General features: G+C 40.8%; 1 protein-coding gene across 3 annotated transcripts in view; it reads right to left on the reverse strand.

Moving 5' to 3' along the window:
- Positions 1 to 25,674, reverse strand: part of SDK1 (sidekick cell adhesion molecule 1) — a 392,652-nt gene that overhangs the window by 118,563 nt on the left and 248,415 nt on the right. For 2 of the 3 annotated variants that reach the window (XM_017813542.1, XM_017813541.1), the window contains exons 9-15: positions 23,601 to 23,684; positions 16,942 to 17,136; positions 15,613 to 15,729; positions 15,192 to 15,359; positions 13,558 to 13,660; positions 12,399 to 12,575; positions 3,734 to 3,870 (exon numbers count right to left, since the gene is read on the reverse strand). In XM_017813542.1, coding sequence (XP_017669031.1) covers positions 3,734 to 3,870; positions 12,399 to 12,575; positions 13,558 to 13,660; positions 15,192 to 15,359; positions 15,613 to 15,729; positions 16,942 to 17,136; positions 23,601 to 23,684 — 981 coding nt within the window. Of the gene's footprint in view, positions 1 to 3,733; positions 3,871 to 12,398; positions 12,576 to 13,557; positions 13,661 to 15,191; positions 15,360 to 15,612; positions 15,730 to 16,941; positions 17,137 to 19,932; positions 19,983 to 23,600; positions 23,685 to 25,674 lie in introns of those variants that run through there. The other variant, XM_017813543.1, reaches the window with a different exon arrangement.

Consider the following 25,674-nt stretch of genomic DNA (forward strand, 5'->3'; position numbering starts at 1 on the left):
TTTTTGCAATGGTTTATCGATGTTTTAAGTTTTTGCCACTTGAATATTCCTACCAAATTTGGGATGACAATTCATAGGTTTTAAGTTAAGCATGCACAAATGCTTTTCACGGGAGCTTTTATTATCTCCTCATTGGCACAATGTGATGAATCTGAGTTATATCATTACATCACACAGCACAGATATCCCAGAATACAATAAAACAAAAATGGGCTTTTATCTTAATTGTACTCAGCAGAATTCTTTAAGTCTTAATTCATTTCTTCAGTTAAAAGCCTATTCAGAATATTTTTTTGATTAATTCCTTAAGTCTAAACCTCTTTGGAATAAAATTAAGCATATCCCCTTCTAACACCATGAAGAGACTTCATTGGAATTCCTGGGTATAATCGCAACAGGGGCTAAACAGGTCATGAAGCATCCAAAATTATATTAGTGCAAATGACAGCAATGCATGGTACTATTTATTTGAAAATCCTATTTCAAATCAAGGTTCACATTCTTGGCTCTGTGTGGGCAGGAATACTTAATGACTGTGTTTCCCTGGAACTGTGTTTTTCAAATTAGATTATAAATTTGCCCCCAAATGTTTAAGGCCATATGTCTCAAGTCACCCACAGACACAGTCTACTGTGAATACTTGTAATTTGAGAATTATTGCATTGTGCCAAATACATTCATTTTAAAAATTAGGTGGCTAGAGTCGTTCATATTTCCAGCAATTTATGTGCACGATCTGCCACTGTTTTTTCCCTCTAATTAAAATAAGGTTTTTATATCTCTTTACTGAATTGATATTAATGAAAAGGAGTTCTAATCCATGCCAGGTGGAGTGACACGCCTCTCTCTAATGCAGCTGGTAATTAAACCCCTGAAATTCATACTCATTATTTTGAACCCTCTTCAGCTATTTCTCTGCAACAGATATTGTTATTGTGTATTCATTTATGGTACGTGCTTCAAAACCTACAATGGATCCTAAAGCTATTAGAAAATTATCCGAAGCAAAACAGCTAAAAAAAGAAAAGGAACAAAACAGGGCTATGTTTTGGCACCTGTGACTGCAAAGCAAACCCCGCATATTCAAACTCCACAGAACTAACAACAAAGTCTTCTGTGCAGATTTGCTAACTGGAAAATAAATCATAATTCTGATGTCCCTCCCTACCCTTCACACGTGTGAAAGCCAAGGGGGATTGGGATATGAAGCACATTGTGTTTTGTGCTGCTGTGACAGTGACAGAGCTCCCGACGCCGGCACAGGAGCTCATGGAGGGTGTTCGCTGCCTCCCTGACAGTCGCTCTTTCTGCAGCACAAAACCCAAAAGGAAATTGTCTTTGAAAAGCAAAGAGAGCTCCTGCACAGTCCTATCAGACCAAACTATACCCACACAAGATCAAACGTCAGCTTCGTTCACAAACAGTGCTTGGGAAGGGTGGGAACAAAGGGAAGGTGGTGGTTTCCAGAGGCGTAGGAGGTCTGGAGAAACTAAATATTAACCACGCCCCACTGAGATCAAAATAACTCTGAAAAACAAACTTCAGGAAAATAAAAGCCAAACCAAGACAGTGACAATATGCAGACGTTACAGTCAGCTTTTCAAACCAAAGTCACTGATGATGTTGTGCTATTCTGTTGGCAACTCTAAAGCTGAGCAAGAATATATGAAATGAGAGATCACAGCAAGAGTGGAACATTCAGGGGAATATTCAAGTCCTACTTCTGTGGGTAGCCATTTGGACACTGCACATATAAGCAAAGTAAATAAAGACAAAAATTTAAAGGACAGCAAGACCTAGAGTATATCTGGGAGTTAAGATTCTCAATTCACAGCAAACCCAGTGTGTGGCTGGCTTTTGCAGCTGCAAGCTGCTGAAGTACATATACCTGGGATTTGGGATAATGAGACCCTCTCAGTGGCAGATTGCAATGCCATCAGCCAAAATTATTTTATCTATCGTGGAGTGAGCAATGGTTCACAGCATCCTGTGGAGTTCTGAGGGATTGTCTGCACCATTTCCGAAGAATTACTGTTGATTTTCGCTGAGCCTTTGACAAATTTCAGTGAATTAATTATAAAATTATAAAACGACAGCACATTTACCCCGTTGCTATACAACTGCAAGGCATCCTTGCTAGAAAGGGACTTGCAAGGTCTTCAAACTTTTCCATGACACAAGATGAATGATGGAACGAGATGACCTTTAAGGTCCCTTCCGACTCAAGCAATTCCATGATTCTCCTGGCACTGAGTGAACTGCACCTCTTCTTTTAGGGACTCTCCCCAGCCAATGCAGCCCACTGCAGGACCCAGGTTCACATGTTTTGCCAGCTCTGTGCTGTGTCTGTGTAAATACAGCCCTAGGACCTCTGCACTGTGCTCCCAGACTGGGACTTCTTTGGCTTGTCATTGTCAAAGCCACTGGAAAACAAGAAACGCAAGGGTGTTTCATCCTTGGGTGAAAGAACAGGGAAGGAAAAGCAGAAAGGTAGTTACTTGCCCTGTAGTCAATAGTAAGAAAGGAGAGAAGAGCGAAAATAAAAAGGAAGTTCGTGATAAAAAGGTAGAGGGGGAATGCAGGACACTGGTTTTTCTTAATCATTCATTACAGAAAGATCAGGAGTCTTTGCCTGAACAGAACTATTTTAAGGACAGCAGTTCTGGGCATGACTTTGGATTTCTGCTTGGATTAGAAACCTGCACTTTGCTTAACAGTTGTCAAGATCATCAGTTCTGGGACCTCCACATCTGAAAAGTTATGCACTTCAGCCTGCAAAGCAAAAGGGTTGTATGTGATCTGAAGCCCAAGTTTCCTCTCAGGCTCTCTGTGTGGCAAAACAAACTGCTGCTCTCTAGATAATCAGAAATCAGGAGTGCTTCACATTCAGCTATGCAGTGACTAATTTCCACATGTCAGAAAAAGTGATGCTCTTAATTTTTTCATCAGGAATCAATTGTTCAGCTTGGATTTCCAGCTCCTAGGGTGATAGAGATTAGAAAGTATTGCCAAGGTGACCGATTTCCATATAACCTCATCTTTCCATCAACTCCTAAGGAGGCATTAGCAATGTCCCTGAATAACCTTGCAAACTGAGAGCCACGGAGGCCCAGGCACAGAGCATGATAAATCTGGAAGAAGTGGCAATTCACAATGGCCAGGTTTGTAACCCAGGAAGACACCTGGATATCTCACTCAAGCATCCTCAACCACCCACCTAAAAGAACAACGTAAAATGATAATCTAGGGAAAGCAGAGAAAATATATGAGCCCATATACAGGTAAGACAGTAGCTCCTACTGACATCCAAGTTTTTTCCTTTGACAGACCACAATTCCTTGTATTATCACCCTGCCTGCAACTTTGAGGTGAAATTGGGGTTCTGAATGCATCAAGATATCTAAGAAATTGGAGAAAAAGACAACAATGGGAAGAAACAGATTACTGTTGGTTTACAGCACTGAGGAGTGAGCTGTTGTGCCTCAAGTCTGGCTGGCAATACTGAAGGTGGAACTAAGCCTTTCCTGTGTAACAATTTCACCATCTCAGGCTTCTTTGTTGTCTCACTCTTTCAGTGTGCAAACAGCTGAGTTTAAAAACCCAGAGCTTCCCCTTTGTGCATGATGTCTCTCATTTAGCAAACTACAGCAGCACTTTGTTAGCAGCTCTGGTAAAAGGTGAGCCTGAACGATTAAGAACAACGTGAGGTTGAAATATATCTGACTTTACTTACTGTTCTCAGAGAGCTCGACCACATAGTAGAGCACGGGGCTGTTGCCGTCAAAGGGGCGAACCCAGGAGAGCATCACGCTCCGGCTGTGGGAGGAATTCAGAGTGGCCAGAAGATTCTGAGGGGAATGAGGCAGCTCACTGTCAAGGAAAAGAGAAAGGGAGGAAAAAAAAAAAGCACAGAAAAATTAATCTACATTTCATTCAGCTATACAGTCTTACAGGCAGTGAAAGGCAGACGACACCAGCCTTGTGCGATGATAGATATAAAACCACCAGCAGCTATTGTACAATTAAATAAATGAAAGACATCTCTGAGTTCTTCACAATTTTATCCTATTTGGGGGGAAAAAAAATAATTTATGCTGAAAGTCCCAAGGCTGATGCTTAGAACAGCTAATGGAAATGTTGCTAAATGTGGAAAAAAGCCAATTTTCATACGGTTTGTGACTGAGCAACTTGGTCAATAAATTTCCTCTCTCACTTTTTCTCCCTTCTTACAATGATGTCCCAGCAATGTGACAGCCATAATACGTATAAACAGTAAAACACATGGGAGATATGATTTAACATGGAATTTTTCATACTCAAGGAAGCAGAAGACATTGACACTATCCACACAGAGCTACTAATCAAAATTACCATATGTATTCTTAGGCTACAGAACAGCTTGATTTACTTGCGGATTCAGGCTTATCCTGTCATGGGTAGAATCCTTCCTTCCTATAATAAGGATTTTTTTGGGAGCACCCAACCAGAAAATGTAGCAAAAATGCCTGCAGAAACCCCACGGAAATACCAAATGAAACATTAGAAAACAAAAATAAAACAGCAGCTCAATTAAAATGTGTAATTTCTCCACATAAAAGAAATTTGTGGAAAAACATTTCATTTGTACTCATTGGCTGGAAGTGGGAGGCTGCACAGTGCAGTGAGAACACTAAATTCTGCTGCAACCCTTCGATGCTGATGTGTTTTAAGAGATAAAAGCCCTTCAGCATTATACTTGAGCATGATTTCTGCTCCTTATCATCCCGTTCCTAAGGAGGACAAGGATCTCATAGTGAAGGAAAAGAAAGGAGGGACAGTTTTTACCCATTCAACCTTCCCTCCTCCCCAGGAAAGCTGAGGGTGACCCTTCCACAGCTCCTGGCCAGGGCAGAAAGCCACAAGGGTACTTCACAGGCTTAATTTAAAAACACAGTAATTCCTGGGTGTAATGTATCATGTACTGAAGGCTCACAGTTATTTAAAAACCACAAACTCCTCAGCCACTCACAAAAGCAAATACAGGCTCTGGCTTTAGGCCAGAACAATAAATATGTCCTGGATTTCGGCTTCTATGGGAAGATTGAGGAACATATGGAGAGCCAGACAATAGCTTTATTATTTTTCTGTTAAAACTGCGAATGCTTTTGTTTACGTGTTTCTGAGGGAGACACACTGTGGAGTTAGCACCCAAAAAAATAAAGATCGCTGGGAGAGCCAAGGAGTGGTAAGAAAAACACAGAGCTAATGAGGCAACGCAAGTAGAAGGCACTTCCCTGCCCACCTCTCTCCAGGCTAGAAGGGCTGATGCTTCCTAAGGCTAAACCCGGGACTTAAAGTCTTGTCTCGTCTCATTTGACTTTAAATGCATAACGAAATTAGCAGCACGGCGACCCCGGGCTCTTTCTGTAGTAAACATGGAATGACACCTCAGGGTGTGATTCAGATCTTAACTTCATTAAATCACTTGCTTGAGATGCCTTGATCGTGAGGAGTTTGGGCTGATTGAGCTCTCCCTTAGATCTGGGCACGCACTGACAGCTCAGACAGGGCCACTTTTGGGCTGGGCCCAAAGGAAGCAGATTTTGAACACAGCACTGTAAAATTTTGGATGAGTTAAGTTTAGGGATGAAGGGGACCTGGAAACAAAGCAGAAGGGCAGCTGGCCTGAGAGAGAGTGGCAGAGAAAGGCTGTAATTGAAAAGTGTGGAGAGGGAGTGTAAGATACGGCCATTTACCCAGGGACTACAGGAGTGTGCTACTTAATTTTGAATGAAACATTAAATTATAATAAACATTAAACCTCTGCTACAATTTATCATTATGTCCTAAGCAAGCTGGTTGGAAAAGTTTTTGTGATTAAGCTGGCAAAGATAATTACTGAAGGAAAGAGTGAAACGTCTTGTTGCTACATGGTTCACTGAAGTCCCAGTCCCCATGTCATTTATCAACACTCCCAGTGGGGAAGAGCTCAGATATGGGTCATGGCTTCAGCTCCTTCTGGAAGATGATGGTCACAGAAGTAGCAATGCAGGAATAGCTGAGGGGGAGCTCACAGCAAACTTATCCCCATGTAGCTGCCTTTCTGGGAAGTAAAGAAGCACTCCTGGTACATATTAAGGATATTTTCAGGATGTGCATTTACTAATCTTGATCTTCCATACATTAGAAGGGCTCAATCAACAGCTCACTTGAAGACAGAGGCTACAAGACTTAAAGCTGAGCCTCTTTTTCTTAATGTACAAGTCTTAGAAGACTTTTGAAGAACAGTGGACATTCCCTCTTTCCTGTTTTTCTTTTAACACACAAACCGAGTTTAAACATGGGGTTTTGTTTACTCAGGATTTGGGTTTAGTTGATTATTCTGTTCGATTGACAATGGTAATCAGTCAGCAGGGTGAAGGAAACAAGCACTTTCTGTTCAGAGATTGAGCAGCATGAGCTGCAGCCATACAGGACACCTTCTCACTGATATCATAGTCTTTAGCCATGTGTCCACACCAACCAGCAACAGATGGTGCTTACAGATTTAAGTCCCTCAAGGCAGACAGAACAAGTGCTTAAGACACACACCTGGGCAGAAATAAATATTTAAAACTACAACGACATTTCGGCACAGAAGTGTACTTCTCTCTTTGTAGTATACAAAAGCAGAGATTAATAAGTGGTAATTTCTACTTTAGTAAGCACTTACACTTTGTCTCCTTCTCATTTTCTACCACATACTGTGTGGAAGGGATGATAAATGAGACCTGTACCACCATCATGAATATTCACGTTCCCCAAAGAGATCATTGCTTCTATTTTTCCTTTAAGAGAATTACTTTTCCTTGCTGCTAACATCCAAGAAATTATTGCAGGGAATGCTAATTTCAACCCCTTTTCAGGATGAGAAGGACCTCAGACTAGAACTGCTCACCTTCTTATGCACCACGAAAGCGGATGAGGTTTAGTACAATAACACCCAGGGCACTCAACACCCCTTGACCAGACACTGGCAGTGTAATTCTAGCATTATTATCTTTCTTTTGTTCACTGAAGCCCCAAATAGGAAATATATGAAAGTTTTTCAATATAGAATATTGGAAGACCTCACTCCTCTAATGCTGAAGAGTTGCATGGAGGCAAGTTTTCCATAACTTACTTTGTATGATAGAAAAATATGTCCATGGACACTTTAAAAATCTGTAATTGATAGATAAGCCCAGGGTTAATGGCATTGCCACCAAGGTGACCTGAGGGGACTCTGACAAAGCAATTAAAATAGCAGATTTGCAAGAAAAGAACACGAAGTCGTTGTGACAATCTAGGAGAGAAATATTAGCCCATTGCAAATGATACATGTTCAAAACAGAAACCCTAATGTTTTGAGTCAGCTCATCACTGCCAGAGGGCAGCTGAAAAATTCACTCAGCAAACACACAGAGCGTTTTATAAAATTAGCTAAAAGCAGACTATTTGCTGAGGAAAATAAACCAGACATGGTTTGGAGAGACTTCTGAGAAAAATGGTCCAACAGCAGGTAATTAGAGAGACTGTGACTGAAGAGGGGATTACTAAAAAGGCACAGGAGATTAAACAAGTTTTCTTGTCAGTTTATGAAAAGCCCTGCTCCTATTTCAGAAATGATTTCCTAAATCAGGTCCACCACGAGGGTTCTGCTCAGGAGCAGGTGGTTCATCTGCTCCGGCCGATAATGCGGCGAGAAGCCGAGGCAGGAGGGCTGACAGAGCTCTCAGCCCTGATGGCTCCGCTCATAAAAGTTCATAATGTTTTAAATTAAGAAACGTGTCAACTCTTGCTTGGGTCTCTCCAGTTTCCCTTGCAAAAGAATCCTCTCCAATTTCTAAACACAGGAAGGACTCTTTCAAGGCAGCCCCGAGTCTTGAGGTTTTTTGTCTCTCGTAGGCCTATAAAGGGGTGAATTTTTGAAATTAAAGAGTTGCCAAGTTCCAGAGCTCTCAGATTTATTTCCCATTTCATTTTGTTGGTCACCACAAGCTCAAATCTACAGGTGACTTGGGAAAGGGTTTTGAATTTTATGCTTTCTTTTTGCTGAAAACACGTACATTTCTGCTATACCTTCAATGACAAACAGACACAATGGCATTTATTTCTGAGTGCATTTCTGGGTGATATTTCTCTTTTGAGTATCAAGTGCATTTAGACTCAGCAGTGAACCTTGCTTCTTGGATGACATCTCAATAGAGAGCTTGGAAAAATAAATAGAAGCTTTCTTTCCAGTGAGGAAGGAATAATATATTTTCAAGTCTGACATTCTTCCTGCTTTCACTCCCTGCAGAAAGGAGAAGAGGTGGGCTATTGGAACCGAGGGATATGGGATCCAGATGAAGATACATTTGTAATGGGATGTCATTTTGATCTCTTACTCTGTGTTGGTCATACTGATTTTAATTTTAGTAATCAAGCTATTTTTTATGGGATATATCGGGAAGAAATTGGAAGAAGCAGCAATTATAAATACTCTAGTAAAAAGGGCATCAAAATTCATGTATGGATGGTTGACAAAGGCAATACTATGCATTCTTGGCAACCCACTGGGGTTTATTATAAGTGGTTAGCTCCCCTCTCCTGCTTTTGAAGAAGACAGAACAATAATAGTTCTTTCTCTGATGAAAGGGAACTGAAAGAAGATGAACTTGCTGCCAGGAATAAATTGTCTATTTTTGTATTACATTGTCCTTCCCATATTTTTGCATAGAAAAAGAGCCTAAAAGGTTTTACTATATGTTGTGACATAACAGAGGCTTGTAGAGGGCTTTGATTTTCCAACAATGCAGCATTACCATACTTTTCAGTCACATTCATACAACAAAGAGATTCTTTAGCATGGGCTGCAGACGGGCTGATATTGAGCAGTGGGTATCATCAGGCACAGATAGTGGTAATTCTGCATATTTTATACATAGTGAGAATCCTCAGGATACTTTGAGCTGGAATCAGCACAGTTTCCCATCAGGTGAGTGATACATTGTGATAACTCAGCTTATGCAGCTTTAGGAACGAGCCTTTTTTCCTCTATATGTATTTCAGGGTGGTATTTACAGGACTATAAAAGTAAGCTTAAATGAAGCTGGGATGTTTCATAACATGCAATTATTTTCAGGATCAAATCCTATGACTTGGAGGGATGCAAGAGAGGTAGAAGCTCACCACCAAAAGACCTGCAAATGTTTCTGTATATGCAGCTGAGAAACTCTGGGAGGAGGAAAAAAAAAAGTAAGTACAAAATTAAAATCTATCTCTTGTAGAAGAGAAACATCACTCGCAAATGTTTTACCTCGTGCAAATCAAATCAAGTGATGTACATGAAGAATAAACACATTTAGAGGGAAGACAAATGAATAGAGTATCTTGACTAGCAATTAGTTTCTGTGCCCAAGTACCATCAGTGCAAAATTGATGAGCAAGGTAACCTTTGGCTGCACTTTTGCAAGTTCTTCATTAGTTTTCTGGCTTTTCTTTTCAAATATTTTATTTCTTCTTTCCCGCTGAGAAAAATGATCCATCCTGCTTGCACCACCAATGCTTATGTGCTGTGCTATCACTGTAGGTTCTTCCAGCCAGGAACACTGCCTTTCTCCCCAAGCCTGTCTTTCAACAAGGGAAGACAAAAGAAGAAAGCTTTCTTTCCTTCTTTTCACAGATTAGAAAACCAGTCCACTCAGAGATTAAATAACTGAAGGTCGCCCTGAAGGTCAATGGTTTTGAATTGAATCAGTTTGAACAGAAATCAGTAACAAACTTATTTGTGCCTTTGGAAATTCCTCTTGACGTGCACAGAGGTAGAGGAGGAACATGTTCGTTCCTAGGGGAAAAAAAGGTGGAGAGACAATTGGAGTTGTCAGACGAGGCAAGGTAGGGTATGATATTATCCATTGGTGACTGCTCCAGTCTGTAATTGGTTGAGAGGCCTCCTTTGAACATTTGTCTGACATTAGTGCTACTCAAGGCACTGAAGTGTAAGTGCTCATCGATGGGAATGTACATGCCCTGTTTGTTAATGTTCTGCACAAGAGAATTATCCGGGAGAATAGGGAATGTTATAGATCTGTCATTCGTATACAAGCTGGAATTCAATTTCGGCTTTACTTCAGACATTTTCTTTCCACATATTTTCTTCTTCATTTCACTCCTGTTGTATCATGTATCTCTCCTTCTCACAGATCTGTGCTGCTGAGCCAAATGATAATGATGAAAGCAGCAAAGAAATGCAATATTCTTTGGCAGTATTGCACTACCTGCAGCACTGCTTTGAAATGAAATGTCACAATTCAAGGTATTATTGAGTGACTTATCAGTTACTCAAGTCCTCTAAAAGAGTGGGTCTGATAGATTTCTTTAATTCCTCCAGGAAAAACAGGTGATGGCTGATCAGCAACAGAACATCACAGGAAACAGAGATACAGGATTAAGAGCCAGTCCCAGTGCATGGAGAGCCACCTAGAACAACTGGAACAGCTGGGGTGCCTCAGCAATGCACACAAGATGTGCCTCTCCCAGCCAACTTCTAGCCCAGATTTTATTGACCATAAAAAGGCTCCTCACCAGTCAAGAGGGAACTGCAAGTAAACACATCTGCCGTGCTGCACTGGGCTGCACCGGGCATCTTTTGCTATCAAGGATTAAAAAACCATCACCCCACTGAAGTGTTTAGCACATATTTATGGCTTTGCTTCAAAGCCCAGGTTTTACCATTCTTTTCAGTCTTTACTCCGTAATTTTCTGCCCTCCATTTAAAACGCGCCTCAGAGAAGAGCGAGCGTGGTTCTGTGGCAGCAATATATTTTGAATTGTCTCCTGCTCTTGGATGCAAACCAGCAGTGAAACGCACTCCGGGAGGAGAGCTGAGGAGCGCTTAATTAGAAAAAGAATGTATGACCGCTCTCTGAAAACGGGCATCTGATGTAGCCTTGGCACTGTCAGAATAATGCTGTATCAAACAGCCCTCTGCATAGCAAATCTCAGAGGTGAACTCATTACACCGCCAACTGCACAAGTTGCCGTCTTCTCAGAGACGTCAGGCATGACCAGCAGAAACGGACGCAATTTTAGTTCAATTAAAGCACGCGGCGCTACTCAAGCAAATAAATAAATAAATAAGTCTACATAAAACATCACCTTCTTTTTCATTTGATCTGCTCCACACACGTACCAAAACCACAGCTGTTGCTTTTAGGGATAAAAATAAAACGGAAGTGCACTTCACCCCAGTGGGATGACAGAAATAGAAAATATGGAACCCTGTAATGACATTTTTATAATCCTTTTCCAGAACTGAACGGCACTTTAGGCATCTCCTTGTTTTTATTTTTAAAGAGCCATAGAAATAAAGAAAGTCATACATAAAAATATTTTTTTTTCCCCCAGAAAAATGATGTATCAAAAGAATGCAAGAGTAAGCAATGCCTGTCCAGGGACCAGCTATTCTGATAAATGTTTAACAGAGAAAAAACACTAAAAAGAAGGAAATGTTTTCTTGTTTTCAAACCTTGGCATCGCAGCACAGCACCTGGGCTTTATGGGAAAGTCCTACAGCACGGGATGATAGAAGGATCCAGGTTTGAAAGGACCTCAGGAGGTCTCTGGCCCAAACTTGTGCTCAAAGCAGGGTCAGCCATCAGATCAGACCAGTTTATTCAGTCAAAACTGGAGACAGTATTCCAGATGTAGACTAATAAATGTCAAACAGGAGGAGGGAATCATGTCCCTCAATCTGCTCTGCCTGTGTAAGCACAGCCCAGGATGTTCACAGTCTCTGTAAACTGTGAGCTCTGTGCCCACAGGTCCACAGCTGAATCATGTTCAGCTGCTGCCTACCAAGATCCCCAGGTTCTTTCCAGCAGAACTGCTACCAGGGGATCAGTGCCCAGACTGGGTTCCTGCAAAAGGTTATCCCTCCCCAGATGCAGACATTGCATTTGTCCATGCTGAATTTTGTAAGGTTCTTCTGGGACCATTTCTCAATCTAATTAATTCCTTCTGAATGGTGGCCCTACCCTCAAGTGTATCAACTCTCCCCCATCCATTTTGTGCCACCTACACACTCTACAGTCCCCTGTGGTTTTCCACTTGTACTATCTACAGGTGGACCACCACCTCTCAATCTTTACCCCCTGAGCTCACTCAAACCAGCTGGAAATGCAGATGTAGTGATTCAGAGAGATGCGGTGGGAGTAACCTCCAAGGCTCCAGCTGTGTGGAAGCCCAAGCAGCATGGCAGCATGCAAAGGGCAGGACATTTAGAGGCAATTTAATTAGAAATGAACCAGGCCTAATTTACCCTAAAAAAGTCCAAACTGTCCAGAGCACCCAGAATGAAATGCTAGAAAAATGCATCTGAAACCAAGCGTAGAGTTTATCTAAGATGGAATACTCACATCACTTCTAGTCGAGCCATTCTGGAGTCGTTTCCTCCAGAAGAAATGACCTCACAGGTATAATCTCCAATGTCACCTGACCACGTCTGGCTGATGAGGAGGGTTCCATCTTTCTCCACTGTGATCCTGGAACTGCTGGATGGATTTATTACAACACTGTCCTTCTTCCAAAGATACCTGAGTATTACAATGTTTCAGTTATTGATTACTCATAAGAATGTCAAAATAGATTTATTTGAACTCTGCTATAAGGTATCAGCTTCTGTCATCATGTGTTAAAGAGGACAGGCCCCTACAGTTACTTTCATGAGCAGTGCCTCTTACAAATTTAAGTTTCAGATCAAGTGATTAGAAAGAGAAAAGTAATTCCAATCAAGATATTCTATATTTTATAAACAATATTATATATATTTTACACGGAAAAGGTGAAGTATTCAAAAATGTCCAAGTTCATAAGCCCATCACACACCAACGTGTCCCAGGGATGTGTATAACCCATGGTCTCACAATTACCTATCTCTAACAAAATTTTTATGCCTGTATTTCTCTTTCTGAAGTTCTTTCTGCCGTTCACCCTTTGAGCACCCTCCAACCTCTCCCTTGCAGTTTCTTTCATGTTGCTTTCAGACTAAATAAATGTTCATGGCAAATTGATTTTAAGATTTTGAGCTTCCTCTAAATGGTCTAGTATGAATTTTAATAGTTTGTACAAATTTTGCTTTCCTTCATACAGTTAAAGCAGAATATAAGCCCAAGTTACTGCTGTGTTTCCAAAAACACGGGCATCTCTTGTGTGGTTTTTATGCACCCCAGAGTAAACACTTCTGAAATCCTATTCCTTCTCTTTGGCTTTTACTCTCATTAAGTATTGGCTTCTGACAAGTTGGTTTTATTGATAGTGTATTAACCTTGACAGTAAAATCATGGAAGGCTATATTGAAGTCATGAAGTGGAACATAGCTCATTGTAAATAATACATAAGGCTGAAATGGAAGATGGGATTTATATGATTAATGATACAGTGTACAACCTTATAATGCAGTAATCAGGGGTCTGCTGTGAAAATCTGGGGTCCTGAAACTTTTCACCTAACGCTATTCACACAGATTACAAAATTAAGCTGGGATAAACCACACAGACAGGGAGTGACACCACCAACCTGATTGAAATTCTGGGATCGTGAGTGGCCTCGCAGTGCAGGGTGGCTGTGGTTCCTTTGATCACCGTGCTGTCCTCGGGAGGGCGGACGATGGAGGTGCGATCTGAAAGCAGCACAAGCCACAGCTCAGGTGAAACTGCGGCATTTTGACTTGGATATTCACTCAGAGAGCGGCCACCGAGCTTCTGTCATTCAAAGCAAGCTCTTCAAGCCTCTGCTGTGAAGGCTCCCCCTCCCTCTAAAGTCACTGTGACAAGGAGAGGTGACACACTGCAGGGTGCAGAGAGACAGAGCAGCAGAGGGCACGAGCCCAGGGTGGTGAGAGCAGAAGAAGCTAAAGCTGTGTGAACTCTCACTTGGCTGGGGGCAACTCCCTAAAGTCATATGGCAACAAGTATGTTTGTGGTGTATTATGAAGGAATCTGAGCATGCAAAGAGTCAGGAAACGAGTCACACTGTTTGGAGCAGGGAAAACACAAACAAAACCAAAGAAAATTTGCCCAGAGAAGAATGCACTAGAAAAAGACCAAGAATGAGAAACTTAAGTGGCACCCTACGATCTCATCAAATCCAGGACAGAGGCTAAAGGAGAAGGAGCTTCTAATAGACAAATTTTCCACATAAGAAAGGTATGTTGTTTACTCAAACATTTCAGAACATCTTTATTCAGGCCCCTCCTGGAGCCCCAGAACACAATAATTGCTGTAACTACAGCAACAGGATCCAGTGTGGAAGATCTCTATTATGTGTAACACGCAGGAGCAGCAGCAGATAGTATCAGCTGAGGCAGGGAGACAACCAGGATGAGTATGGAAGATATGTGGATAATGTTAATCAGTCCCAAATCCCTGCAGAGATAATCAGCATGAGACACCTCATACATGCACAAGAAGGAATCATCAGCAAAATCAAAAGCTGACTCTTACAGCATAGAACTTTTAGCATTATTCCTGATGTACCTATGCATGACTTCTGGCTTTATGATGGTGCTGTTGCTACACAAACATTAGGTTATATTCACTTTTCTTTCCCTCCTCTGAAGCAGTACAATGACTAGAAACTATCTTAGTACATATAAGAATCATAGCTTTGAGAATAAATAGGAAGGATCTCCTTTACTTGATCCATACACCTGCATATTATTCAGTTTACAGCATCCTGATATCCATATTTTCAACTCCATAACTGTCAAAACAAAAATAAGATGGCCATATGACACAAGTACATTACAGTTACTACTAGTAATGTTTTCAGGTATTCCCAAGTTCAAAAGGAAAAATGTGGCTGATTCAGCTTGCAGTTTGGGGATTAACAAATGCTAAATATGCACCACACAGTTAAAAGGTCTGACTTGCAATGCGAGACGCCAAAGCAAAACCTGAGTAAAACTGTGTGATTGAAGCTCTATTTAAATACACTTTCTTTCACAAAATAGAGATTTATATGCATAATTTTACAAACAAAAAGGGTATTTGTGATGGGATTCCTAAAATAGATACATTATTCCCATTAAATCATACAAGTATCTCTATTAACGAGAAAAGCATAATTACTTATGAAAATTTCCTGAGCCTACAACAAAAACTGATTAATACTTGATTAAAGTTAGACTTTAAACAAAGCATTATCCTTACTCCACACTGTCAGCATCACAAAAGCATTCAGAGCTCCTTCAGAGTTGACTGCACAGCAAGTATAATTGCCAGCATCCTGGAGGAAAACGGGTGTTATCTGGAGCCCTCCAGATTCAAGAAGAACGAAGCGAGGAATCTGAACTGAGCCACTGGCTAAGATCTGCTTCCCTGAAACACAGGAGGGAGAAGCAGCATGATTAGTGTCACATAGGCTCAGGGATTAAGCTCTGCAATTCCAGTTCTTCCAACAAACTGTTCCAGCCTGCCCAGGCCACCGGCTCACGGCAGCCCCACAGCAAACCCGCTGCTCACGGCGCCACAGGAAGGAAGAAAGAGGCACTAAATGGATCTCCAGAACCTCAGTAATAGCAATGGACAGAAAAATGTGGATTACAGCTTTACCACAGGTTAATAACGTTACCTTTCTTCCATGAGATGGCAGGTCTTGGAGCCCCTGACACTTCACAGGTCAGCACTGCAGTCATGCCCTCTGTGACTGTGGTATCCTCTGGAGGCTGGATAAACGCTGGTTTAATGTCTAGAATCAAAAGTTCAAAAAACTCAGTGCATCAGCTCTCAGAAAGATCCTTTACCTATTATCATGGACTACTTTACATCCACTTTTATAGAGCTGATCATGGAGAAGGACATGACAATAAGACATGAAAACCTTTCAGCAGTGACTGTAACCTTTCCTTATTCATCTCCTAGGAATTGTCTAATCCTGTTTATTACCTACATGGAAAATAAAAATCTATCAGTGCCTGTACCTGTACAAGTCAGATGGGTTACAGAAGATGGAAGATAAAGCTCAAAATGAGTGTTTGGGGGGAGGTTGAGAAATCTAGATAAACAAAACTATTTTCCTTCATCTTCATAATAGAATTCTTTAGGATGAAAAGCAACTTGAGAAAGGCATTAACTTTGAAACTTAAATGTCAGCCAAAAGAATTTAGAACCTGAGTCTTATCCAAGACACTTTCCAAGTTTCTTTCTCTCTTACATTTTCCCCCAGTTGCATTTTATTACAGTTTTTTTCCTCCAGTTTCCTAGATATATATTGAACTGGGGCTGATCTATTTTCTAGGGCCAGTAGGAATTCTGATCAGTATGTGCAAACTGCTCTTGGGCTAAAAATCAGTTTCCTGAAGAGAAATTTATTACAAAAATGACTGTTAATAATCACCTTTAAAAGAGACTACTAGGATTCGTAATTCTTCCATAGAGAAGCGTGCACTTCATTAACAAAACCATTTATTCAGATTTTTTGGCCAAAAAAAGACATCTAACTTGAGCTTTCTGTCTTTCCCCCTGCTAAATGCAGTAGTAGACAAAGGCAAATAAAATAATAACATGCACAATCATGAAGCAGCAGCTCAAGTTCAGAACAGAATTACATGAGAGTAGAAATAATTACTGAAGTATAAAGGAAAGATGAAGTTATTTCAGAATTAACACTTCCTTTTTCTTCTTTTTTTTCCCTTTCACTAAGATCCCTTGCTGTGTGAAATAGGAGTGTTCCCCTCAAGCCCCTAATGTCATGGAGAGTTTTCCCACAAGCTTCAGCAGATTGTTTTGAGGCCACAGGGGCATTTTGGGGTTCCCTACAGCTGGGGCAGCTACGCTTGATAGAAAATCAAGCTTCTGTGGGTTGAATTAAAGCAGCACAGAGTGGTGGAGAATCTGGTGGATGCAGGGTCACCTACACAAATGACAACTCATGGATCTCGTATCACAGCTCCTTACTCACTGGTCACATCCAGGTAGGTGTATGTCTGGATCTCCCCAGCTTTGTTACTGGCAAAGCACTGGAAGATTCCGGCATCCTGAGGGCGCAGGGAGTGGATCCTCAGCCCACCACTCAGCAGCACTTTGTAACGGGGGTTTTCCAGCTTGCTGAGGGGAACAGAGTCCTTGTACCACACCAGAGTGGGAATGGGAACACCTATAAAGAAAAATAAAATAATAACTTCACTCTTAGTCTGTGCAAAACATGTTTTAGGTAGTCAAAACACTCAGCGCTGTTATGGTCATATCCCTCTTTTCCCATCTTTCTACACCAATTATTTATACTTTTCCCAGCTGCTTGAGATAAATTGAGGCTGCATCTCACATCATCAATGGTAATAACACACTGCAGAACACGTGGGAATAAAACCAGCAAACACTGGAGGGGGAATGTAGAGAAAACATGTTATCAAATTACTTTCTTCACCCAATCATATTTCATGCTACCACAAAATAAGATTTAGAGCAATTTCATGTTGAAAGCCAGAATCATGCTACTTAAACAGCAGCAGTGTGGCAAGTCTGTAAGACCGTTCCATCCCAAATGAGATTCCTCTGTGCTCCTGTAGCTAAGATGTCAAAACACAAAGGAAATGGCAAATTACACATGAAAAATGAAGTGCTCACATGGCTGTATTTGAGTCCCAATTTAGGAGCTTAGTTTGAGCTGATGTACATACAACATGTTGCCAACAGTGAGATAGCTTTAAATTATGACTATTTTTATTCAGTCTCAAGCTTCACCTGTTATTTGAAAAATGCAGGCATAAAGAGACACAAAAATCCTACCCCAGACATAACACAGTTGCATTTATTCCTGTTTTCTTTCATGTGTATGTTCCACAAACCCTGACAGTTATTTCACACATATTTTTGTTGCATCGTATCCCCATCAGCTGGGGTGAAGTGGCTGTAAACTCAGTATATACATATAGTGTAGGATTCTCTTTTCCTTAAGAGATGTCAGAGGCCTAGAACAATCTAACACAAATATTCCCATCCCACTCCTCATATCAGACAATGTTTCATCTTTACCTCCCAGAAATCCCTAATGGATCAAGAGCTGAGGGTCCAATGTAGGGATCTGAAGTGAGGCAGGTATTTTATTATGTGATTAGCTAATCACAGAATCATTAAAGTTGGAAAAGACCTTCAAGATCGAGTCCAATCTTTGACCAAACACCACTGGGTCAACTAAACCAGAGCACTGAGTGCCACATCCAGGCGTTTCTTCAGCACCTCCAGGGATGGGGACTCCCCGGGCAGCCCCTTCCAATGCTTGACAATCCCTTCCATGAAGAAATTCTTCCTGATGTCCAACCTGAACCTCCCTTGGTTCAGCTTGTGGTCGTTTCCTCTTGTTCTATCACAAGTTCCCCAGAAGAGCCTGACCCCCACCTGGCTCCACTCTCCTGTCAGGGAGTTGCAGAAAGCGAGAAGGTCCCTCCTGAGCCTCCTTTTCTCCAGGCTGAGCCCCCCCAGCTCCCTCAGCCACTCCTGGTGCTCCAGACCCTTCCCCAGCTCCGTTGCCCTTCTCTGAACATGCTCCAGCCCCTCAATGTCCTTCCTGAATTGAGGGCCCCAGAACTGGGCACAACACTCAAGGTGTGGCCTCCTCACCAGTGCCAAGTACAGGGGGACAATCACTGCCCTGCTGGTCCCACTATTGCTGATACAGTCCAGGATGCCACTGGCCTTCTTGGTCACCTGGGCACGCGCTGGCTCATAATCACAGGAACACAAGGGTATCAGGCTGATTTAAGAAAGCTCAGCCCCAAAGGTGGCATTTTTATAATCAGTAGCTATTTTGGAAAACATATCACTTAAAATCTCAGAGCTCCACATTCCCTTGCAATAAGGTTGGACTTAAATTCATGGGCAAGAGAAAAGCAGGGTGTCACCGAAGCGTGGAGGATGGGATGTCACTGATGAATTGAGCATCTGCAGACAATGAATTTCACTGCAATGCTGGCAGTCACTTGATGTTCTGAGAGCTAAAGTGCTATGAGAAGATCTATATAATCATCATTATAATTTTAAAACTCCCAGAGTTAAATACTACTGTATTATACTTCCATTCATATCTTCTCTCGATGTACTTATTCCCTTTATACAGACAAAAGCTGTATTAACTCCTGGAAAGGATGTACAAACAATGCATAGAATGATTGAAAAACAACATCCAATTGCTGCTGTTACTTTTATAAACACGTATCATTTACTTCAATCACCTGTGATGCTTTTGTTCTGTTGATAAAGTAAAATGTACTCATAATCTTGCAGGTAATCATCTCAGGAAGAAACCCACTATGTAGAGTGCATTGTCTGATGGAGAATAGACAGAGTGTAGTAGCTTGCAATAGGCATAATTTAAATTTCATATAACAGCCCATATACAGAATTAGCGTAAATTTCAACGTTCAGAAATCTCGGTGAGAGTGTTATTCATCTCCTGAAAATCCTCCTGGGCAAATACAAATTATCACTGAGTAATGAAGAAACAGATGATGCAAAATGGAATCGTTCTCCTGATGCTGAGAAGCCTGGAAATGATTTCAAGTTTAAATAATAGCAACTCCATTTTCCCACACATCAGACTTGATAGGCACTGAGGAAATAATGAAATCCTGCATTCAGTACACTCAAACCTTTAACACTGGTGTCATTCCATAAATCCCATTCTACTAACAGTATTGGCAAACCTTCTAATCCTATAATCACTGTGAGATACACCTTCCTATCACCAACTCAGCTGACAAACTGAATATTACCATCTCTATTTCTCTACATTTCAGTTACGGATATCTTCCTCTACTCAAAGTTATGAGTCTGAATAATAGGATCTTATCTAAGCACTCTGATGCCTGTCAGCAGCATTCATTTGGGCTTTAGAGATCTTCCCAGAGAGATTTGTCTTCCAAGTTGTACAGATGTTCTTTTATAATTTTGCTACCTGTTTGGCTGTAAAAATGGTTAAACCCAGCTCCTTTTCTCCTCTTCCTCTTCTACCTCACAGCCTTTCCTCTCCACAAACCCCCGAAGGAATTTTGCTTCTTTGCTTCTCTAAACAACTTCTGGTGAAAAAAATGATGAAGAAAACACTTTAAAGACCTCTTGCACTACACCTTTGCAAGCAGTATCAGCTCTACTCTACTGTTTGAGACATGAGAGAGTGGCCTAGAAGAATAGAAATAATAAATAAAATAACCTTATTTCTGAGCTGTGTGCAGCACTATTCATCTTTCCCAGACAAATTAATCTAGTACCATGGGGAAGAAGGGAAGGCAGGAAACAGAGATGCTGGTTCTGGCTTTGCCACTTTCTCTGTAACCTTGGGCAAATAACTTATGGACCCCGAGGCTCAGTTTCCCCATCTGTGAAACAGCTGCTTGACTCTTTGCCACATTTAACTTAAGAACCTGGATGAAAGACTCAAAATATTCACTGTGTCATTTTTGTTATTTATTTTTTACAGCCTTCTCTAGATCCCAGTGGGCTACTGGGGAATTCCAAAAGCATCTTTCCATCTACTTTTCTAAACAGGTTGAACTAAAGTCCAATTAACTGCACTCCCCAGACACCACCACCACTGCCTGCAGCTCTAAACTTTCTATAAGCAAATAAGAAAGAGCATTTAAAGGAAACCCACTGAACATGCAGGCAGCATCAGCCACTGCTGAAGATAAACAGCAGAGCCTGGTTATTGCATGGCCTGATACACTGAAACTCCATTACGGGGGAGTAGAAAGCTGGTTGGTGCAAACTGCAATTTTATTTACAGTTAATCTCTGCTTATACTGTGAAATTAATCTGTCTCTCACACATTCATAGTGCACAAAGACTTGGCAAATGGGCTTTGTGCACAGAACCTGACGGGGCTGGGGGAAATACAATCTGTCTTCCCCTTTGTAGCAAAGGTACAGGGCAGCTTTGCAGTTCCCCAGTGCTTTATTGCAGCTCCCAGGTTGGAGCAAGGAGGCAGCAACCTTCATGTACCCTCTTTTTAAATGCTGGCAATTGTGTAATAATGGATCTAAACTCCTCTACTTTTAATTCTAATACCTGCCCCTTATAAGACAGTGTTACAGATACTCAGCAAAACAATCCACATGAAGACAGGTTTCCATGCTCCTGCACCACATTCATCAGCAGATCAGATGTGCACCAGAAGAGTGCAGCAGAAATAAATAATTTTGTCTAATAAGAGTTCCCACCTCCTTGGGAACTAAACTGCCCAAAGCAAGAGTTAGGGTAGAAGGAAGAGTTGAAGTCAACCTCATCTCTCCCTGATTGTTCCGGGTTGTTTGTTTTTGTAATACATGAAAAACATTTGAGACAGCAGACAGGTTTTTTTCACTGACAGTGAGACAGCCCAGAGATTCATCAAACAGTTGTGTAGTATTGAAACATTTAAAAGAAAATAAATCTCAGAATGTTTTTAAACTCAATTTCTCTAATGATACATTTAGTTCCACTATTTGAAAAATCTTCTCCAATTAAAAAAAAAGCCATAATGTTTGTCATAACACATGGTGAAACGTAAAATTGGTGGCACATGGCCAGAATAGATGTCTTTCTTGTCATAATTCCTTCCTCTGAAATTGTCTAGTCATGGATGCTCAGGCAGCCCAAGGATAGGATGCTTTTCCCACTTTCCCGGCTCCAACAATCTGTGCTTTGGCCATTTCCTCAGCCAGACTTGCATACACACAGCTGTGTTTAAAAGCCCTTACCGGATTTTTCCTCCATAAATTCCGTTTGTTTTTTTCTAAATATTTCTTATTTCTCTTTATGTCCTATTTACTGCCTGGACCAATGACCTCCACAGTTTATATTTTCTGAAAAAGAACTCTTTCCTTCATCATACCTCTCCCACACGAAAATTTAGTTGGGTGTCTCATCTCCTTCCTGTACTAAGCAACACAGAATCATCCTCTCCTACTCACCTTCCTGTACGTCACCCACCCTTCAGTTATCTCTTTCACAAAGTGTTCCAGTCAATTTAATTTCTCATTATTCAAAAACCATGGTAGAGCTTTAACTATACCATTCCTACTTTAGAGTATCTCTTCAGTTTTCCTCCATCCCTGTCTCCAAGAACTGTGTGAAGGATTTGAGATGGGGGTGTTGCCCCATGGATACAGTGTCACTCTCTTATTTTTTCTCTATTCCTTTCTTCCCAGTACCTCACATTCTGAAGCACAGTTCGGCACTGAATTGATGTTTTCAGAAGACAAATCTTTCCTGCACAGTAATAGGAAATTTCATCTCTGTCAATAATTTCATCTGCCAGTTTATTGACCAGTCAGTTCAAATCATCAGGACCTTTGGCAACTCCTTTGTGGTCAGTTTTAATGTTGGCATTGTTGAATATTTTTATATGATCAGCAAATACCACCATCTTACTCTTCACTCTCTTTTCCAGGGCATTTATGACTACACTGAACAGCACAGATTCCAGTAGAGATTCCTGGAGAACTCCACTGACAGCAGGTCCTGCAGCATTATGTTTAAAAAGCTATTAATTAACAACAAGACATTGTCTCTTATAATCTGATAGCTTCATTTCTATAAGAGCTCTTTGTAAGAGACCTCATCAAAGGCTTCCGAAATTCCAAATCAGCCAGAGCACCCTTAACACACACACTTGCTTATCACACAGTTGGCAAATCTTCCTTCTAGAAAAGCAGTGCTGACTCTTTCCTACATAAAACACATAAAAATGCTGAAATCATAGTGGCAATAATATAACACAGCAAAAATATCTTTATTGGCTTTGAGCTGGAGAAAGACACCATACAAATAAACTGTTAGTTAGATATGGGTGCTTTTTAATCAAGGATCTTTTTCCTTAAGGATGTCGTGGCATTTTTGTATGTATTGCTTCTTAAACTCAACACTGGGGGAAGTGAGATAACAACACGTTCAGTCACTTGCCAAACTCATGAAGAAATGTGGTGACTTTGACAACCCTGCTCTAATCACAGGGTCTCCTACCTTACTAAAGGGCTTAAATAGGTGGTGATTGCATTTCTCTGGAACTAAATAAAAAAAAAAAAACATTTTGGTTTAGGTGGAATTCTAGACATTTGAAGTCTTTTATATTATTAAAACACCTGCCAACTAAAAACTGCCTGTAATAGTCCTCCTGCAGATTTCATAACTACACTCAGATGTCAGTTACTGACATTTCCATTCAGTACAGAAGTCCTGTAAGTTTTAGGAAAAAAGAACATTTGAATTGATGAAAATAATGACTGTTTGCATTGCAAATGATGGGTTCCATGACCATGCTTATTTTCTGGCTCAAGCCACTGATGTCTCTTATATAGTGACAACTATGAAGCAAAGACAGGCTCCCAGAGAGACAGGAGCAAGATTTGTGCTGCCAACAGACAAACATCAACATGTGGGCATTACTCATGTCTAAACTAAACAGCAAGGACTGCCCAACTTTCCAAGGGGAAAGGACAACCCTCTCCCCTGTACTTGGGATCTGCGATAATTAGCAATAACACAGAGAGCTCAAACATTTACATAAGACGGTTTAGAGGAGATGATTACTTCCATACCAGATATACACAAATCATTGATCCAAGCTGGAACACTCTGCAGACTCACCCATGGCCTGGCACAGGATGTCCACGTCCTTCTCCACTTCAGCCAAAATCAGGCTCTCGGGCTCGGCCGTAAAATACGGTGGTTCTTTAGAAAGGGGAAAGCAAACAGGAGTCAACAAGCAAAGCCACAGCAAAATGAAAAACAGGTGCTGGTTTGAAGATATTCATCATGTAATCTCTCCACGGCTGGTGTATTTGATGTAGTGTGTTACAAACAGATTAGTTTGACCAAGTTTGTCTCTACTGGAGTATTGGAGGTGCTTTTTTTTTTGGTAGTAAAAGCATCATAAAAAAAGCTGACAATTTTTGCTATGCTGAGTATGAGTTCTAAGGAGTCAAGTCAATGTAAGGTAAGATTTAGGGGTTTGCACTGTAAATTAATACTCAGAGCAAGGGCTACTTTTCATTTTATTGGACTGAATCATGGAACATGTTAATTCTTTGCTCAGAAAGGTCCTCCCGAGAGGTTTATAAAGGTTTATATTTACAACAGAGCATTTTATAGGATAGTTTGCTTCAGTATCTAGACTGAATTCCACCTCACAGAGGCACGAAGCATGTCAAATAAAGTGCCACAGCATGTCTGAGAGTTGACATCAGAGGACAAGCACAGCATAATTAAAAAAAACTCTTCTCAACTGTTTTATTTCTTGCAAGCAAACAGATTTAATGCTTTAATTGAAGTTATAGTAATAATCATAAAAATTCCCACTTTATCATTAGGGCTAAAGAAAAGATATTAGACGTTTAATTAAACAAAGACAAGACTGCAGAAATTGTTGAGTGTGCTGGCATGTAACTCTTTCTTCTACGCAGCATAAAATTGAAGAGCATCATGTCAAAGTCCCAGAGGCACTAAGGTTGCAGTAATTATCATGGTAACTAAAAACTGTCATAGTCTGTTCAATGCAATTATCATCTGACTACTGTTTTTAGAAGGATTTTACTTGATTATAAATGGAGTTCCATTGTAGCATAAACAAACTCACTGGTAAGTTTTAGAAAACACAGAAAAAACAATATAAGCAGCTTGTGAGAACAAGCTATTCGTGTTTTCATTTTAAGGAAATCAAGCATGGTTGAAAAAATGCAGTAAACTGCAAGATTCAAGGTCATCTGAGCTGACCTTCTCCCAAATCTCTTCACCAAACATGACTGAAAAAAGGACTTGTGGTTGTATTATTGATAAAACATCAGTATTTTAGTAAATAAAATCAAAATCACATCATTTTTATCCTGCAAAATCTTATTTCTCCTGCTACCACCTGCAGTACAGCAAGTGTGGCTCTCACTGCACAGGGATGACATGATGATATGCCAGCAGGTACATATCAGTAGGCACTGGATTAGAATAGAAACCCCCCTTTCCCAGCACTTCTTCCCACTAACTGCAATAAAATACTTCAGTGTACAGAACTGGGGTCTCATCTGAGCACCAATGGATATTACAATTCTGCATTCATTCCAAAGAAAGTCAATCAATATTAGTCTTCAACATGCTGTGCAGAGGAGGAGGGGAGGTTGCAAAATAGCCTGGAATACTTGTTTACCCAGCAAAACCAATAAAACCAAGCTACCTGATTTATTATATTCTAATAATATACATGTGTTAACATTATTGATCCTCACTGCCTAAATATAAAGCTATTAATAAACACACATAATAAGCTGTGATTTATTGCATATGATCTCATGCGTTAATCTAAACAACAAATTGAAAAGCTGAACATTTAATTGAAATTCACTGATGGCACACACGTTGACATGTTTGATCAGCTAAGTTGCTGAGTCCTCTGCAATTCATCTCAGTCCACGTTTTCACTCTGAGTGCTCTCTTTCCTCTCACGCCATCCTCCAGGCCTTGGCTGGTGTTTTCCTTGTGCTTCATTTTTTAGGATGTTAACTTTTTCGTTTCCAAACTTTTAGCCTGGTGTCCTTATCTACGTGCCTGTCTGTGGCCACATGGCTGAGTGTCCCTATGTCCATCTCTCAGAATAAAATTTGCATCTTTCATTTTATGGCAACTGAATGTGATCGTGAGGGGAGGCAAAGGGTGGCCAGAGCAGCACCGGGCC

The sequence above is a fragment of the Lepidothrix coronata genome, unplaced genomic scaffold, assembly GCF_001604755.1.
Source record: "Lepidothrix coronata isolate B3197 unplaced genomic scaffold, Lepidothrix_coronata-1.0 Scaffold41, whole genome shotgun sequence".
Lineage (NCBI taxonomy): Eukaryota > Metazoa > Chordata > Aves > Passeriformes > Pipridae > Lepidothrix > Lepidothrix coronata.